At 35.6% G+C, this 15,960-nt stretch overlaps 1 protein-coding gene across 2 annotated transcripts; it reads right to left on the bottom strand.

The window, feature by feature from the left end:
• Window positions 1-1,440: 1,440 nt before the first annotated feature.
• LOC123941891 (vasoactive intestinal peptide) lies at window positions 1,441-10,757 on the bottom strand. Of its 2 annotated transcripts, none has more exons than XM_046005703.1 (7): window positions 10,576-10,757; window positions 9,125-9,238; window positions 7,248-7,370; window positions 6,335-6,439; window positions 5,244-5,369; window positions 4,068-4,156; window positions 1,441-2,292 (listed from the first exon to the last, which is right to left on the bottom strand). In XM_046005703.1, the coding sequence occupies exons 2-6, from the start codon at window positions 9,229-9,231 to the stop codon at window positions 4,111-4,113; spliced, it is 507 nt and encodes a 168-aa protein (XP_045861659.1). In that variant the 5' UTR covers window positions 9,232-9,238; window positions 10,576-10,757; the 3' UTR covers window positions 1,441-2,292; window positions 4,068-4,110. The 2 variants fall into 2 exon arrangements, with proteins under 2 accessions (XP_045861659.1, XP_045861660.1); XM_046005704.1 differs by having other exon boundaries at window positions 4,068-4,153; window positions 9,125-9,239.
• Window positions 10,758-15,960: the final 5,203 nt, after the last annotated feature.

Genomic DNA, 15,960 nt, shown 5'->3' on the forward strand with positions numbered 1-15,960 from the left:
GAGGTCCTTGGAAATCTCCATGATCTCATGTCCTATTCTGCCCAGTCCAGCTCACACTGCTCAGGCCACACTGGCTTCCTTACTGTCCAGATACACCAGGATTTTCCCCTCACTTGCACCTGCTGTTTTCTCTGCCCAGAACATTCATCTCTCAGATATCTAAATTACACATCAGATTCATTTGATCAATATTTCGTGGAGGAATAGTGACTAAATTGAAAAGACTTACATTAATAAGATAAAATTAAAGCTCTTTAGATACATACTTGAATTACATTACAATTATGTCCCCATTTGATCTTTACAAGTTTCTTATGTGCAAATAACAACTAGAAGTTTCTGTTTTTCACTGTAATGCTTTGCACAGGAAGTTCACTCAACAAATGTTTAATGATTTGTGGAATCAGAAATGAGCAAAAGTACAGTTAGTCCAATTCACTTAACCTTCTGTCAGCTGCTTTGCATTTACTGGTGGTTCTAGACTAGACTTTCCTTATATAGGCGTTTGTTCTTTTTTTTTTTTTTAATTTATTTGACAGAGAGAGAGAGATCACAAGTAGGCAGAGAGGCAGGCAGAGAGAGAGGGAGGAAGCAAAATTTCTGCTGAGCAGAGAGCCCGATGCGGGGCTCGATCCCAGGACCCTGAGACCATGACCTGAGCCGAAGGCAGAAGTTTAACTCACTGAGCCACCCAGGTGCCCCGGCATTTGTTCTAATTATAGCAAATGAACCTGAGCAAAATTTTGTCTTATGATGAGAATGATTGAATGAATGAATGAATTGAATGAATGAACCATTAATGGTTAGGGTCTATTGATTCTCACTTTCTTCATTTCTCTAGGACTTTTGGTAAGAATTTAAGATCCATAGCCCATGATTTAAAAGAAAAAATCCTGCTGAAGTCTATTCTTTCCTTGTTTTATATTATCAGAACCCCAGTTTTCAGTAGGGCACATGATTATCCAGAAAAAAAAAAAAAAACAAAAAAAAAAAAACATTTTCTGGCCTGTTTTCCAAATGACTCTGATCATAAAACTATGTTCTAGTCAAAGAGATCCTTAGCATAAAATATCAGTTAAAAGAGAACCTACATGCACTCTTTGCACCTGTTTTTTTTTTTTTTTCTATGCTCTTTCTTCCATCCTACTGCTTAGAATGCAGAGATGATGGCTGGAACTCCAGCTGCAATTTTGGATCATGAGAAGAGGTTTAGTTTCCTGAAGGAGTCATGGAACAATACCTTCAAACTAACCCATGATATTTTCTTTCTGCCATTATATGAGAAAGAAATTTCTCTCATAATTAAGTCACTGTAATTTTAGAACTTACACAGAATCAAATATAGTCCTACCTCAAACATCACAAAAACCATCTAATGACTGCCTTGGGAGCTAAAACGAGTTACTGCTGTATCACTTAACAGAATCAAAACAATAGAAAGTGTCTGGAATGATAATCAAAGTTCTTTATTTTCTCTATTTAATTTCCTACAGTCCTTTTGGAAAAATAGTCATGTCTCCAAATATACTTTCACTGAAGGAAGCTGATGACCGAAGCATTATTTGAGTAATTATGGAAAAAAAATTTATTACAGAAAAACAAAGGTTCCATTCAGTTTACATTTTACACATACTTCACACAAGCAGAAAGGAAAGGTTGGATGTCAGAAACGGAGGCCATTACCTTCCACTGATACACCACAACAGAAGAGAGCCTTCGGCAAATAGAGATCTGAATGGGAGAGACTAAATCTTACTCAAAATAAATGATGCCTAAAAATGTGAAAATTATATACCACTTTCTGAAAATCTGTTTCAAAGAATGTCTTTCTATCTTTGTTTTTGGTTTTCTCTTAACATTTTGCAGTTTACTGACCACAGCATTCTAGCTGCTTAACATTCAAATTTAGACTCACTGATTATGTGCTCCACACTTCTGAATAGTTAAGTATGTTCTATAAATAAACACATCATTTGTGTTCTATTACTACTTTCCCCCAAAGCTTCACATAATTGGAATTAACCTAGTATTTACTTATCACTAAATATATTTTTGTTAGAAAGGATACACAGCATATGAAATTACAGGATTTTTATGAGTTAAAGACAAGTTTTGAACTCTCAAATAATATTTACAATGTAAACATCACAGTTATTACATTAGGATAAAGTAAATCACAACATTCACAACACAATATATTTTATTTGGTTTTGATATTGAAGTTGTTTTCTTGAATTACACACGTAGAACTCAAAATATAATTACTTCGCCTATCATTTTCCTTCACGAATTCTGAAAAAGAAAAAAATGGTGTTTTAAGCATGAAAATATTTTTATTTACAGCATCTTGGTTTCATTCACTCACCCACTCATTTTATCACACCTATTTCCCTTTGCCCTTTGTGAACAGCCTGTCCTGTTCTGGGATATCAGAAAAGTATCTTCCAAAGGGCTCATTGTCGGAAAGAAACTGACTTATGAAGAGGTGCTTTAATTTGTCATTATAATTACCCATTTGTAATTTTCACACATGGTTGATGCACAGGATTTCCCTTTAAAAGAATTTGTCCAAAATTACCCATTCAGAAAAGAAAAGAAGGGAGGATGGAATCTCGTAAATGATCTTACAGCTTACAAGAGAACGATTAATCTTCCTTTATATTTTGGTTCCTCTTGTATTTCTTAATTAAATGAAACAAGCTTCTTCTTGTAAACATTTTCAGAAGCATGTATGTGACTTTTCTTCTTTGAGCAAAGGGACTTGGTTCTCTGAAATGTCTGTACATGGTAAGGAGGAGGCCAGTGCAGGACCCTGAACTTGTCTCTCAGTGGACAAAAGCAACCAATCAGGCAGGTGTCTTCTCAGACGCTCTGCTCATGCTTGATGGCTCTCACAAAAACCTTAGCTTTCTGCGCCAGGAATTTCATAAAGACCATGGATTGTTTTCAGTCTGAGTGTGGGTATAGTTCAGTCTCCTTAACTTAGTCAGAGGTTATATGTAGTTCAGTCTAACTTGGGGTTTCACAAATAAAATAGTATTGTAACAGTGGGTCCCATTCATTTTACATATTATCTGTGGCTGCTTTCATGCTACAAGACCGAGTTCGAGTAGTTGTAACAGAAACCATATAACTCACAAAGCCAAAAATATTTGCTCAGTAGTCCTTTACAGAAAAGATTTACCAACTCTGATACAATGATGACATAAAATTTCATTAGGCACTGGCCAAATATTATAAATATATTTATTTATATAATGTATATTATATAAATATATATATAATATACATAAATACATATATAATATATAAATATATAATGTATTATATAAGTAAATATATTTTATGAGCTAATGTAAACATTATTGTAACCCAGGAAAGAACTATGTCTTGTATCCATATGTACATAAAACAACTGGGAAAACAAGCTTATCACTTAACAAAGAAAAAAGCCTACTTGTGCTTTCCCTATTCAAAAAATATTTGAAATATAAAGACTATTGGATCATACTTACTTTGTAGGTACAAGAAGCTACATTTAACTTTGCTGCATGAAGCTCGCTATGGTTCAAGGAATACAAATAAACCCAGCGTGCATTGGTGTTTTCATAATAATGAACCATACCGCAGTTTGGTTGCATTTCCCTGTACTTCTATCAAATGAAGCTCTAAGAGTCATTCATGGGGCTAAACTTTAAATTAATAAAAGCAGCATGGCTCAAGTCTCAAGAAAAATCCAGGTTTTCCCATTAACGTGAGTCAGATTCCTCTGTTTTATATCTCAACAGAAGGTTAGAAATAAGTCTGAGTAAACTAGGAGTACCATTCAGGTAGCAAACTGTTGGCCCATTGTGAGCTTTCTCTTTTTTTGCTCTCAGAGCACTGCATGAATCATTTTCAGCTGTTTACTGAAAGACAGAAGATAGAAGTACCAGATAGAAGTGTCTTTTTCCATGAGGCCTCATTGTGAGACCCCAAGGCGTTTTTTATCAAGTGACTCTCACCTAAAATAATTAGACATTTGCTCTAAGAATAAAATAAGAATACGAATGCATAGATATACCCACCACTGGGAAGTTGTCAGCAGCTTTGCTTCAAAGAGCTTTTCCATTATTTTTCTAGCTCTTCGGGAAAGTCAGGCGATTCTCCCTCACTGCTGCAGACCAGAAAAAGAAAAGTGCACATGTGAAGGTTCCTCGATGAGAAAGCTTCCCGAACTGATGATGTGTGACTTTCGCTGCTCTCTGTGCTCTATAAAGTGCCCTGAGGACTAACCAATTGTCTTTGAGGTTCATTATGACCTAAGATTATCCTTAATCATAAAGTGTCTAAAATTATATTTACAGAATTATAATCTGGTGGGCAAAGTCATTCATCTTGTCTGATCTTGCCTGAACAAGTTTGTTCTTAATACTCACCGTCTAAACAAAAATAATTGGGATAAAAAGAGAGAGCATCCCACTTCCTACTTATTATAATAAGTGATTATATACTTATTGTATAAGTATATACTTCCTACTTCTTGTAATACCAATACTTATTCACCATAGAGAAACATAGGTCTTACAGAATCTTGGAATACAAAAGAACTCATGGCTTAATTTGGTAAAATAAAGTTATTGAGTATGCATATGAAGGGAGTTCCATATGTTATCAAATTGCTAACTGACTGTACTTAACATGTTTAATTAACTAGCTCTTCTGAGGGTACCTGGCTGGCTCAGTCAAGTTTCTGCTCACGTCCTGATCTCTGAGTGGTGAGATCCAGCCCCATGGTAGGCTCTGGGCTCAGCATGGAGTCTGCTTGAGACACTTTTCCTCTCCCTCTGCCCCTCCCTCTGCGCGCACAGACACACACACAGACACACACACACACACACACACACACTCTAAAATTAAAATCTTAAAAAAAAATTAGCACTTCTGATAAAACCTGTTCCCAAATTCAGAATAGATGTCTCTACAGTCTCATTTTCCACTCTGGATGCACAGTACAATCTAGTGGGGAAGCTCCTAAAAAAATACTAATGCCTAGGTGCTAATTTTCTAGCAGGTGGTTCTGGATAAGGCACACATCAGGATTTTAAAAAATTCTCCAGGGTAGTCTAACGTAAGCCAAGGTTGAACATTACTGCTTCACAGAGTATAGATCGTGAGATAGAGAGGTAAAGGTCTTCATATGGAGCTTCTATTTCTGAACTCATGTATAATTTCTCATTTTAGCAAGTTCTCTGTCCCTTTACCTCCTCTTCCCATTCAGAATTGAGTTCAAGTATTTCTTCACAGCCATCTGCTTTCGGAGGCGGGTATAGTTGTCAGTGAAGACGGCATCGGAGTGCCGTTTGATCGGTCCCCGGTCTTCTGAGAGGCTATTGGTAAGGAACGCAAGTGAAAGGAAACCAAAGTGTTTGAACAAGAAATTATAAACATGCCAAAGTTCCAAATCTCTTGGAGTCAGAATTCCAGTGCCCAGTCCTTTTCTCTTACAAAAAGACTAAAAGATATATCTAAACCTAAGTATAGGAGAGCAAGGAAAAATCCAGCACATTCTGGCATTGGTGAGAGTCTAAATACACATTCTGTACTGACTGAGAAACTAATTCATCAAAGAAAAATGGGGGAATACTTAAACTTGTGTTCTGCCCCAGTGGGAGGAAATTTTCTGTAAAAATACATTCTTTACAAGCTTTGCCATCCTGAATAGTGCCATCTAAATATTCAGCCATTGGTCATTTAAAGAAAAAACTTCTAATGCTTGGTTGGTCAGGAATTTAAAAACAAATACTGTGATAAATATTAAAATTTGCTTCAGGGACCCCGGGAGGCTCAGTCGATTAGGCAGCTGCCTTGGGCTCAGGTCATGATCCCAGGAAAGAGTCCCCCATCGGGCTCCTTGCTCAGCAGGGAGTCTGCTTCTCTCTCTGCCTCTTCCTGCCCCTCTGCCTGCTTGTGCTCTCTCTCTCTCTCTCTGTGTCAAAAAAATAAATAAAATCTTTTAAAAAATAAAATAAAATTTGCTTCACTTTATACTATGCCTTATTTTTTACTGTGTCTTGATAAATTTGATTACTGATTTATAAATGATTGCTGGTTAAGAAAAATAAGTACTCCAGTGAGCCATAGGATATCACTAAAAAGTTGATTTCCTAAATCCATGGACCTGGTATATTTTATTGAAGAATCTAAATTATTTTTCAAGTAAACTGCACATCATCAAGGCTTATCAGGTTTGAGCCAAATGAGGAAATTGTTAACAGTAAAAAAATAATAATAATAAATAACTTGTAGATTAAATAATCATAATGTGTTTGATAAAATAATAAATTCTCTTTACCCAACTCGCTTTCCAATAAGGGACTCAAGGTATTTTTTGGCAGAAAGTTGACCCAAGAGTCTGCTAAAGTCACTGGTGAAAACTCCATCAGCATGTCTGGTATTCCTAAAAGAAGGAGGAGGGACAGCCATTATTTTGTAAATGGTTTCCTAAAATAATATTTTGCCTCGTTAAACAAGAAAGAAACTTATCAGCTATTTGAAAGCTTCTTGTGAAAACGTAAGTCCAAAAGAAAGTATCTTGACAACCTAATAAAACGTATTTTCTAGTCACTTATATTGGGAGATGTATTTCTCGCACAAAACTTTGAAGAATTAAAAGAATTTAAATTTTTAGAAGTCTATCTCAATATTAGGTGATGCTTTCTGATAGATACTCTAAAACTAATTCACCAATAAACATTGATGGGAAAAATAATATATTAAAATTTGTTTCTCTTTATTTATGGTGCTTTGTTTCTTCTATGCCGAATAAAGATACATACAAGGAGAAACTATCCTGAATGTTAGCAAAAATTTTATTATACTTCTTGCTCTTTCTCCTGCAAAATATTTGGAAACAAAATCTCTCAAGGGAGAGAGGCCCTTAGGGACAGTCACCCAACTTTCCCATCCAAATCAGGAATTTTTATACTTTGTCTTCAGTATAGAACTGCTCTATCTATACTTTGATGTTGCCCTAGACAAAGGGGTCTGTGCAAAGGAAGGATTTTTCGATCCTAGCTTGTTGCACCCTCTCTACGTGATAATCAGGTACAGCTGCTAGAGCCTCAATAAATCAGGCTGAATGAAGCAAAGGAGCATGGAAACCTGTAGTATTGTACTGTAAGAGTAGTTTCACGGTAACACAAATAATGACATTTATATTTCAAAAATAAATTTTCTAAAATAAAAGTCAATAAAAACATACTCACCTGGATACATCATAATAGGGTGTGTCATTCTCAGCCAATGCATTTTGCAAGGTGTCTGTGTCTACTTTTAATGAAACTTGATCAGGTTCATTTGCTTCTTCCAGTGGTATTCTGTCATCCAACCTGTAAGGAAAACATATAGTAGGGGTATAATCTATTCCTCTCTCAGAAGATAGTGTTTATGGTTTTACAGCCATTGGAAATAAGATGATATTTTGAGAAGAATTACCCGTTCACAATATATAGATAGCATAGTTAGATTTGCTGGCTTCTATATTCTACTTAGAGAATAAATAGGGAAATTTTTTATTATCCCATAAAACAGATGCCATGCAACTTTTACAAGGTGTATGTAACAAATATAAGGGTTACTTAGATCAATCCTATCAGTGCCTTCAGCAAAGTACACTTTGTTAGCAATATCTTCACTTCGCAAAGTTATTCACAGGTAGAAATATTTTGTACAAAACAGAAACCTCAAAAACTTTTAAATATCCAATATAAAAACTGGGAGCAATTCATGCATTTGTTGGCATTTAGTATCATTTGTCAAACATTTCTCAGATATTAACTGCTTTTCTTTCTCTAGGTCTGTAAATTTAATCCAAAGATTCACCTTAGTGTGATATATTTCTCTGTATTAATCAAGTACAAAGAATCTCTCCATCTCTGAGTAGTTACTCAAGTTCAGTAAATTTTGTAGGGTCTTCTTATTTCTAATTTATGTAGTAATACAATTTTAGTGAGGGATGTACAATGCTTTACTGAGTGACTAAGAATAGTCATGCTTATACATGGAATATGACTATATTTTTGAGTGCATGCACATTTTAAACACCAGCACACTATTAAAATTATGAGTGTGTCTATTTTTACTATCAGAGTAAACCTCCAAGGAGTGCATCAGCTTCTGGGTACTTGTGCGTCTTTTGATGATGTAGTAATTGGTGGAAGCAACAAGCAGCCCTCTTTGTATCAAGCCTAGCAATCAATGCAAACTTCAACATTCTTATGATTGTTGTGATAGGTGATATAACCATTCAGAGCGGATCATTCTGTGTAGTTATAAAGCAACATAAGATCTGGCTTTAAGCAGATTTCACAAATGCTAATAACTAAGAGATTATTCAGTATTATCCATAACTGGAAAGACAATATGAAACTACTGTAGTTTTCATTCATTTACTGTCCACTTCTTTAAGATAAATTTATTTTATTTCAGATAAAGTTTTAAAAAAGAGTAGTGTTATAATTTCTGAATTTGAGATATGAGATGCAACATAGAGAACAGTGAAACTAAGAATTTAGGGTTGAAACCAAGTATATTAAAATTCACTCACTGGGGGAGGGTATCTCAGTAGATCAGTTATTCCACAATTTACAATATTGTCAAATTGATTGTGGCTAGATAGGTAGATCTGTCCAGCATGATGGAATATATATTTCCCTAATTAACCAATAACCTTAAGATTATTTACTGATTGATCTTGAAAATGAACTATAATGAGACAGGCAACTAAACATCTATTTTTTTCTATCAGAAACTGGACTGAACTGAGATGATAATGGATAAAAGCTTATTCCTTATCTAAACCTGGTTTTGAATGAAAAGAAAAACCAAATCCTTCTTCCTCCCTATTTGGAAATGTGATCCACCTATCCTTAAAACTAGTCATTGACACTATCACTCATGCTCTGGGAATGGACCCCAGGATATAGAATAGTCATGTTGATTTGATGTTCAAAAACCTTGCTTAACACGTCAACCAAAAGATTTAAATAAATAATACAAACTTAAAAATTTGAATTGTCCAAAATAATGTATAGAAAATTACCATACACATAAAAAAGGAATGTTCAACTGTCTGGATAATTACCTCAGAACAGAGGGTGCTCCAAAAAGAGGCCACGCCAATGTGTGAGAGAAGAGCATGCTGACAAGTGTTAGCAGCACAAGGAGCTGGGACTTACTTCTGGTTTCCATCTTCGTACCTTGAAAGAGAGAGAATCACATCAGCTTTCCAGCCAAGGGTATCACCAGCAAAGTAATTCTGAGTGTCTAGTAGTAATTTCTGAAGGCTCTTGCAGGGTTAGGAAAAAGTAATTCTCATCTTATAGAAAGAGTTAAACTGCAATATAATCAACTTTTAAATCAAGAAGCTTTTTTGTTTTGTTTTGTTTTATTTTTTTGGTGACAGCTGCTTGAATAAAAATTAGGGTCCTTTTCAACTGCTGCCTATCTCTCACTAGGCACTTAGTTGGGCCAAGTATATGAGGAATGCCATACTTCCATAGTGCTGAAAGTATCCATGGGAACAATCTTCTTGTAACAGAGTTGTAGCACACATGTTTGGTATCTTTTCTAACTAAAGAAAGAAACAGTTTATCTTTCTAGTGTCTAATTAATATAACACTGGAGTACCATCTATTTAATAATGTGTGTCTATATATGTATGTCTATATATATGTGTGTCTATATATATATGTGTGTCTATATATGTATGTATATGTGTGTGTATATATATACACACACATATACATACATATATATGTACATACCCATATCAGTATAAAAATTGTACATACATTTCTTTTTCTCCTTTTAATTATAGAGATTATTATGAATTTATTTTCTTATGGCCAAGTTTGAACAAACTTAACTTAATAGTGAAAATTAATACCAAAAATTATTAAACTGCATATTACCATTGAAGTAATTTTTACCACAAAAAGAAAAATATATTAAAAATGATGTTTGTGCTTTTTTACATCTAATCCCCTTACAGATTTCATTTCTAAATAGTTCATAGATAGAAACTTAGAATTTAAGCTTTGTTTTTCTTGCTGTGTATAAAAATCACAGCATTTAGACCTAAAGAGGGAAATGAATGCTTCCTTGGTTCACATAACTAACCTATGAAATAGAAAGAACAACACTTAAAAAAAAGTTGAAACTTGTAAAACAAATGTGTCCCTGAACCCTTCAGTTAGAAATGAATAGAACAGGCAAACAAACAAACAAAACCCAAAAATAAAAACAAAAACCCACACCCTACTTTAATACGTTTTTAAAAGACTGTATTGAGTAAAGTATTGAGCACGCAGGGCAAAGCATCTTCCAACCAAAAGAATTCAGAAAATCTACAAATATATAAAAAGTTAAACCTTTCTGCACTTACCAGGTGACTTGAGAAAAATGTTTTTTGTTGTTGTAAAGGAAGAACACTGTAAAATTCTTTTCAAGAGAGAGAAATATTCAATATACCCTGAGAAAAGTTTCAAAGTAGGAGGAAGGGACAAAAAGAAGAAAGGTAAAGTTTTTACCCACCTTGCGAAGTAGTGTTCCTCCGGAGCTTTCCGTATAGGAGAATATTGGAGCTGTCTTAGGTGCTGAAGTCTGATGAGGCCAAGAAAGGGACCACCAGTTCTCTGCCCTCAGAGCTGAACCAGAACTTGGTACTGGCTATGGGTTGGCTATTATTGCCAGCAACTGCTTTTCACTCTACCCTGACCAGCATTTCAAAGCCCATCATTTTATAGGGCTTACACTTAGGGCTGAGCAATCACAAAGCTCTCTGAAAGACGTCACAGTAGTACTCCCACAGGATGAATAAGGCTTGAGTTCTTATTAAATTGTCATTATGTCTGATTTATATAAATTTATAGTGAGTAACTTGAAGATGTAAGATATAAAGAGGAAATTTACTTTTCTTTAAATAAACAACAACAAAAATGTACAAAGCTTAATGTGAAATGTTTTAATCTTTAATTAGTAGGAATGAAATTAGAGAATGATTACTGTTGTAGCCAGGGCCACAGGGGTTCCTTCAGAAAGTGAGAGTTTTATGGGCAGAAAAGGATACAGAAAAAAACACACACTTATGTTCACTATGCCTAAAAAATGTATAAATCTCCTTTATTACAAAGTTTCAATTCTAAAGCCTTTTAAAATGTTTTATGCTATTCATGTAAATGCTGATTGAATCTTTTTTGAGATCTATTCTAATTTTAAAAGCATCTAGAAATAATTTCCCATTTCTTTATTATTAGATTTCCTTTGTGTTGAAACTATTCCCAAGACAAAAGTTTCTGAAAGGCACTAAGATAATATAATATACACACTGCTGTATAAAGTCATAATGCTACTGCTATTTCACATTTCCACAAAATATCACAATTCCCAGTGCACTTTCACATATACAACCCCAAATGGTCCAAAAAATAAACTACCAAACTGTATATATCAAAGGATTCAATTTTCCTTCCTTTGTAAAGGAAGAAATTTTCATCTTTTGTATAGATCCTTGCACTATACAGAATTATTCTGTATCTCCCCTCCACCCCTGAATACACACTTACACCCACACCAGCTTTTGAACACTTCCAGCTTAGTCTGTTGACAGGTTTCAAAGAACTAGTTGGAAAGCATCTGTGGAGTACTTTGATAAATACTCAATTTCTGCTTGTGAGGATTTTAATTTAAATTAGACGAGCTTATATTCAGTCAGAGTTTCAGGTAAAAATACAGCCACATGAACAACTTTATGGACAGCAAAGTAAAACGTCATTTTTCCTATAATTTTAAAAAATTTCCATTGTGTCTATCCTTTTACATTTTTGTTCTTAAGTTCCTCAAGGGAGAAAGATTCTAAGGCCCCCTTTCTTTCTTCTACTTTAAAATTTTAGTATCTATCGGCTTCCTTCAAAGCCAGACTGATCCAGGAAGAGAATATCCTGCTATGCTTCATCATATTTTCTAATCCAGTTACAAGAAAAATTAAATGAATTAAATTTCAGAATGTCTGGAAATTTGTTTCCCAGTTGACAGCTCTGACTTTAGCCAGAGTTCCTGTGGCTTAATTCCAGGAAATCTTTTTTTACCTGATTATTACAAACTAGTGGTTGAAATGATTCTCATGTGGAATTTTTTATCCTTGCTCTTCGTCACTCAATTCTCAGTGAAACAATTTTATTTAAGAACAGAAACAGCAAAGTAAGTTGATTGAAAGCCACAGAAAAACCAGTGCTGAAGGATAAGCAGAAAAATCTAAATGAAAAAAGACATAGAAGTTGATTATTATTTGGTCTAACGAAGACTTAGTATTCACAAAGAGTAACTACATTAGATTTTTTCAGTGGTAAAGACAGTTTCTCCCATTATAATAATAAAACACAAAAGTAAAGAGAAACAATTCAATTTTATTATTTCTAGATAAAATTAAACTAAATCAAAAAACTGCATTTTTTCCCCTATGAATTTAAACTAGAAAGCCAAACTGAATTTCATAATAGAACCATAGCACCATCTGCAGGTTCAAAGTCTTAATTCACAAGTTTTTTGGTTTGAGGTTTTAGGTTTTATTTTGTTTTGTTTTGTTTTGTTTTCAAATGCATTTCTTTCAAGGAAATGGATGTAAACCGAAGCCTTTAACCAGTTGAAGTATGGTTGCTTCCAGAAAAATAAACATAAGAAAAACACTGTAGCTGTATTTACCCTGAATATTTTACTATGAAACTCAGTAAGTACAACATACAAATGTGAATTTAATCTTTTAATCTGCTTTTTTGCTACTTTAACATATGTATCTCTAACTTTCTAACATCTTTAGCAAAACTTATTTCCTACCATAAGTCTCAGTGAAGGGAGGTTTGTAAGAAGAACTGTCATTCATTTGTACACTTAGAACAAATCTCCAAGATCCTTCTTTCACAAATAGGTAAACTGACATCCAGAGTTTAAGTAATTTTTGCAAAGTCTCTCAGGTGGTCAATAACAAATAAGTTATTGAAAGGAGGCTCTTTTGATCTTGATAATAACTTTCATTCTATTAAGAACTGGTGATTTTCTGTAACTGTTTTACTACCATTATCGATACTAACACATCAGGGAAGGAAAATAAAAGCATATAAAATATTGGCATCTCTCCTCTCCTTCTTTCACCAATAGGACCAAGAGCAGAGAAAGAAAACTGGCATTCTAAACTAAAATATACCGAATGTAGTGAAGTCAGATGGAAGGAATTTTCAAGCCCAGGAGATAGGAAGAAATCCAGATTCCCTCTTTTTTTTTTAGTGCAAATTGCTAATACAGAGTCCTTACTGTTGTTAGGGATGAGATGTCCAATATGTCCTCACTGGCCTCTTGGTGTGACAGCTTTCCCTGCCTAACTCACTCCAACTCACATGCTGCCTGGAGACCTGATCTTTATTGCCAGAATAGTCCTGAGGTGTTAGGTCAAGATGAGGTCTGCAAACCACTGGCTGTGAGCCACATATGGCTTATCCCTCTGGTTTTTACATTTCTTGTTTTTTAATATTTCATTTATTTGACAGAGAAATCACAACTAGGCAGAGAGAGAGGAGGAAGCAGGCTCCCCGCAGAGCAGAGTGCCCGATGTGGGGCTCGATCCCAGGACCCTGGGATCATGACCTGAGCCGAAGGCAGAGGCTTTAACCCACTGAGCCACCCAGGCGTCCCTCATTTTTACATTTCTTCTTTTTTTTTTAATATTTTATTTATTTAACAGAGAGAAATCACAACTAGGCAGAGAGGCAGGCAGAGAGAGAGGAGGAAGCAGGCTCCCTGCGGAGCAGAGAGCCTGACGTGGGGCTCGATCCCAGGACCCTGAGATCATGACCTGAGCCGAAGGCAGTGGCTTAATCCACTGAGCCACCCAGGTGCCCCTTGTTTTTACATTTCTTAAACTTAGAATGATGGTTATAGTTTTTTTTTTAAGATTTTATTTATTTATTTGACAGACAGAGATAACAAGTAGGCAGAGAGGCAGGCAGAGAGAGAGAGGAGGAAGCAGGCTCCCCGCGGAGCAGAGATCCTGATGCGGGGCTCGATCCCAGGACTCTGGGATCATGACCTGAGCCAAAGGCAGAGGCTTTAACTCACTGAGCCACCCAGGCACCCCTGATGTTTATAGTTTTAAAAGGTGAAAGAAATTTAAAAATATTTTGTTACACATGAAGAGGATATGAAACTTAAATTCGTGTCCATAAATAAAGTTTTATTGGAACATGGAAATGTTCATTACATATGCACCATCTACGGCTGCTTTTGTGCTGAAATGGTCAAGTTGAATGGTTGAGACAAAGACTATATTTTATAGAAAATCATTCCTATATTTCAGAATTTTCTTGTTTTAAACAAAACACATGCAGAAAGAATAATGGATTAAATACTATGAGCCATTTATACATTAACTTTGGGGTTGTGTTTATGAGATAGTTTTATGAAACTAGATTTTGGAAAGCTGTAGAGAAAATCACAAAACACACAACTTGGAGAAAGGAAAGTTTAAAAACAAAATATTAAAGATTTAAGACCAAATTTTATCTGTTTCACAGTATTATCTGTCCTCTACGTGTACTCCCCCATAGACACATTCCATGAAACGAACTCGCTGACTCCCTTACCTTGGGGATCAAAATATGTGAGATCCCCAAGGAAAGGGAGAAGTTCAGAGGGAAGGAAGTAAAAGACAACAAATATCCATTTCCTGGCTCTTAAATAACACTGAAGTCTAGATATTAAGATGAAAGATTTGGCAAGGATATTTACTGAGTGAGTTCTCATGTCCCCTGCACCACTATATCCATCCTCCCAAGACAGGGAAGAGCCTCTGAGATGGGGAGAAGAGATTACTCAAGATGAGGAGGCAACCTTCTGCCCCTAGGTGGGAGTTCACCGAGAGTTGAAGGAATGGGTGGCAGAACCCAGTCTTATGCATGAGGACTAAACAAGAGAGGCTAATTTGGCTTATTTTCTTCTCTGGTCGCTACAACAAAGCATGGAGCAGCACTTTTTGGAATGGTACAGGAGGACATAGATAAAGCTATAGGACAAGTCCTCCACCCTCTGTTTGGTAAGAGCCTAAATACTGTCAGGGTAAAGAGTGGAAGGGGCCAACCAGTCTACCAAAGGCCAAACTACATCCAGGGAGCAGCACCCATCTCAGCAGATGACAGCAAGGCACAGAGCCTTCTCCTGGCGACCCGAAGGCAGCCTCTCAGATTTCATGTTACATACACTCTCAGAAAAGTAGACGCTACTCTGAAGGAAAAGAAGCAGAGAGCAAATCCTGAGTTGACAGAATTTTAAATCTTAGTAATTTCTGGGTAAACATGGTAATTGTACATTGTACATTTTCTTTGGAGTGAGAGATTTAAAAAAATGATTAAGTTAGAGGAAGGATTCTAAAGCTAACTTTTTTGTATGTCCTACAATGTGGCTTATGAAAATTTGTTCTTACTATTTCTTTACAAATGAACTTGAGTTTTGTATGATTGTGCTTTGCATAGGAGGAGACTATCCAGGCCCTGTATCCTATTTTAAAATCACATTATAAGAAAACGTGAGACAGAAGCCATTGACCCATCCTGGAAAAACATGGCCTGCCCTTGAATCTTCTCCCAACCCCCTTGTCCCTTGATCATTCTAGTTGGTCACAGGCTTCAGTTCTGGTTCCCTTCTTAGGCTTCCCCATCCTATTCCTTGACCTTCAGGCTCTCAGCCTGTTTCTTTCATTTTGCCTCAGTCCTTCTATGACCTTCTAGTACATCGGAATTTTTATTTGTTCTCAGGACATTTCTGATCCCATAGGCTGCAAGTCCAGATGTTCCTCTCTGCTGGATCTTCTCCAACTGCACCCTTGGGAACTGCTTTTCTACACATTGCTTTTGATTCCCTAGAGGCTGACCTACA

Source organism: Meles meles, chromosome 5 (assembly GCF_922984935.1).
Source record: "Meles meles chromosome 5, mMelMel3.1 paternal haplotype, whole genome shotgun sequence".
Taxonomy (NCBI): domain Eukaryota; kingdom Metazoa; phylum Chordata; class Mammalia; order Carnivora; family Mustelidae; genus Meles; species Meles meles.

Bases quoted from the DNA above. Each gene is read 5' to 3' on its own strand.
- LOC123941891 (XM_046005703.1), bottom strand. From the start codon at position 9,231: ATGGAAACCAGAAGTAAGTCCCAGCTCCTTGTGCTGCTAACACTTGTC. The intron at 6,440-7,247 runs GTGAGTATGTTT...TCCTTCTTTTAG, and splicing joins CCCTATTATGATGTATCCAG to GAATACCAGACATGCTGATG. The intron at 4,157-5,243 runs GTAAAGGGACAG...TCTGGTCTGCAG, and splicing joins ATTCTGAATGGGAAGAGGAG to CAGTGAGGGAGAATCGCCTG.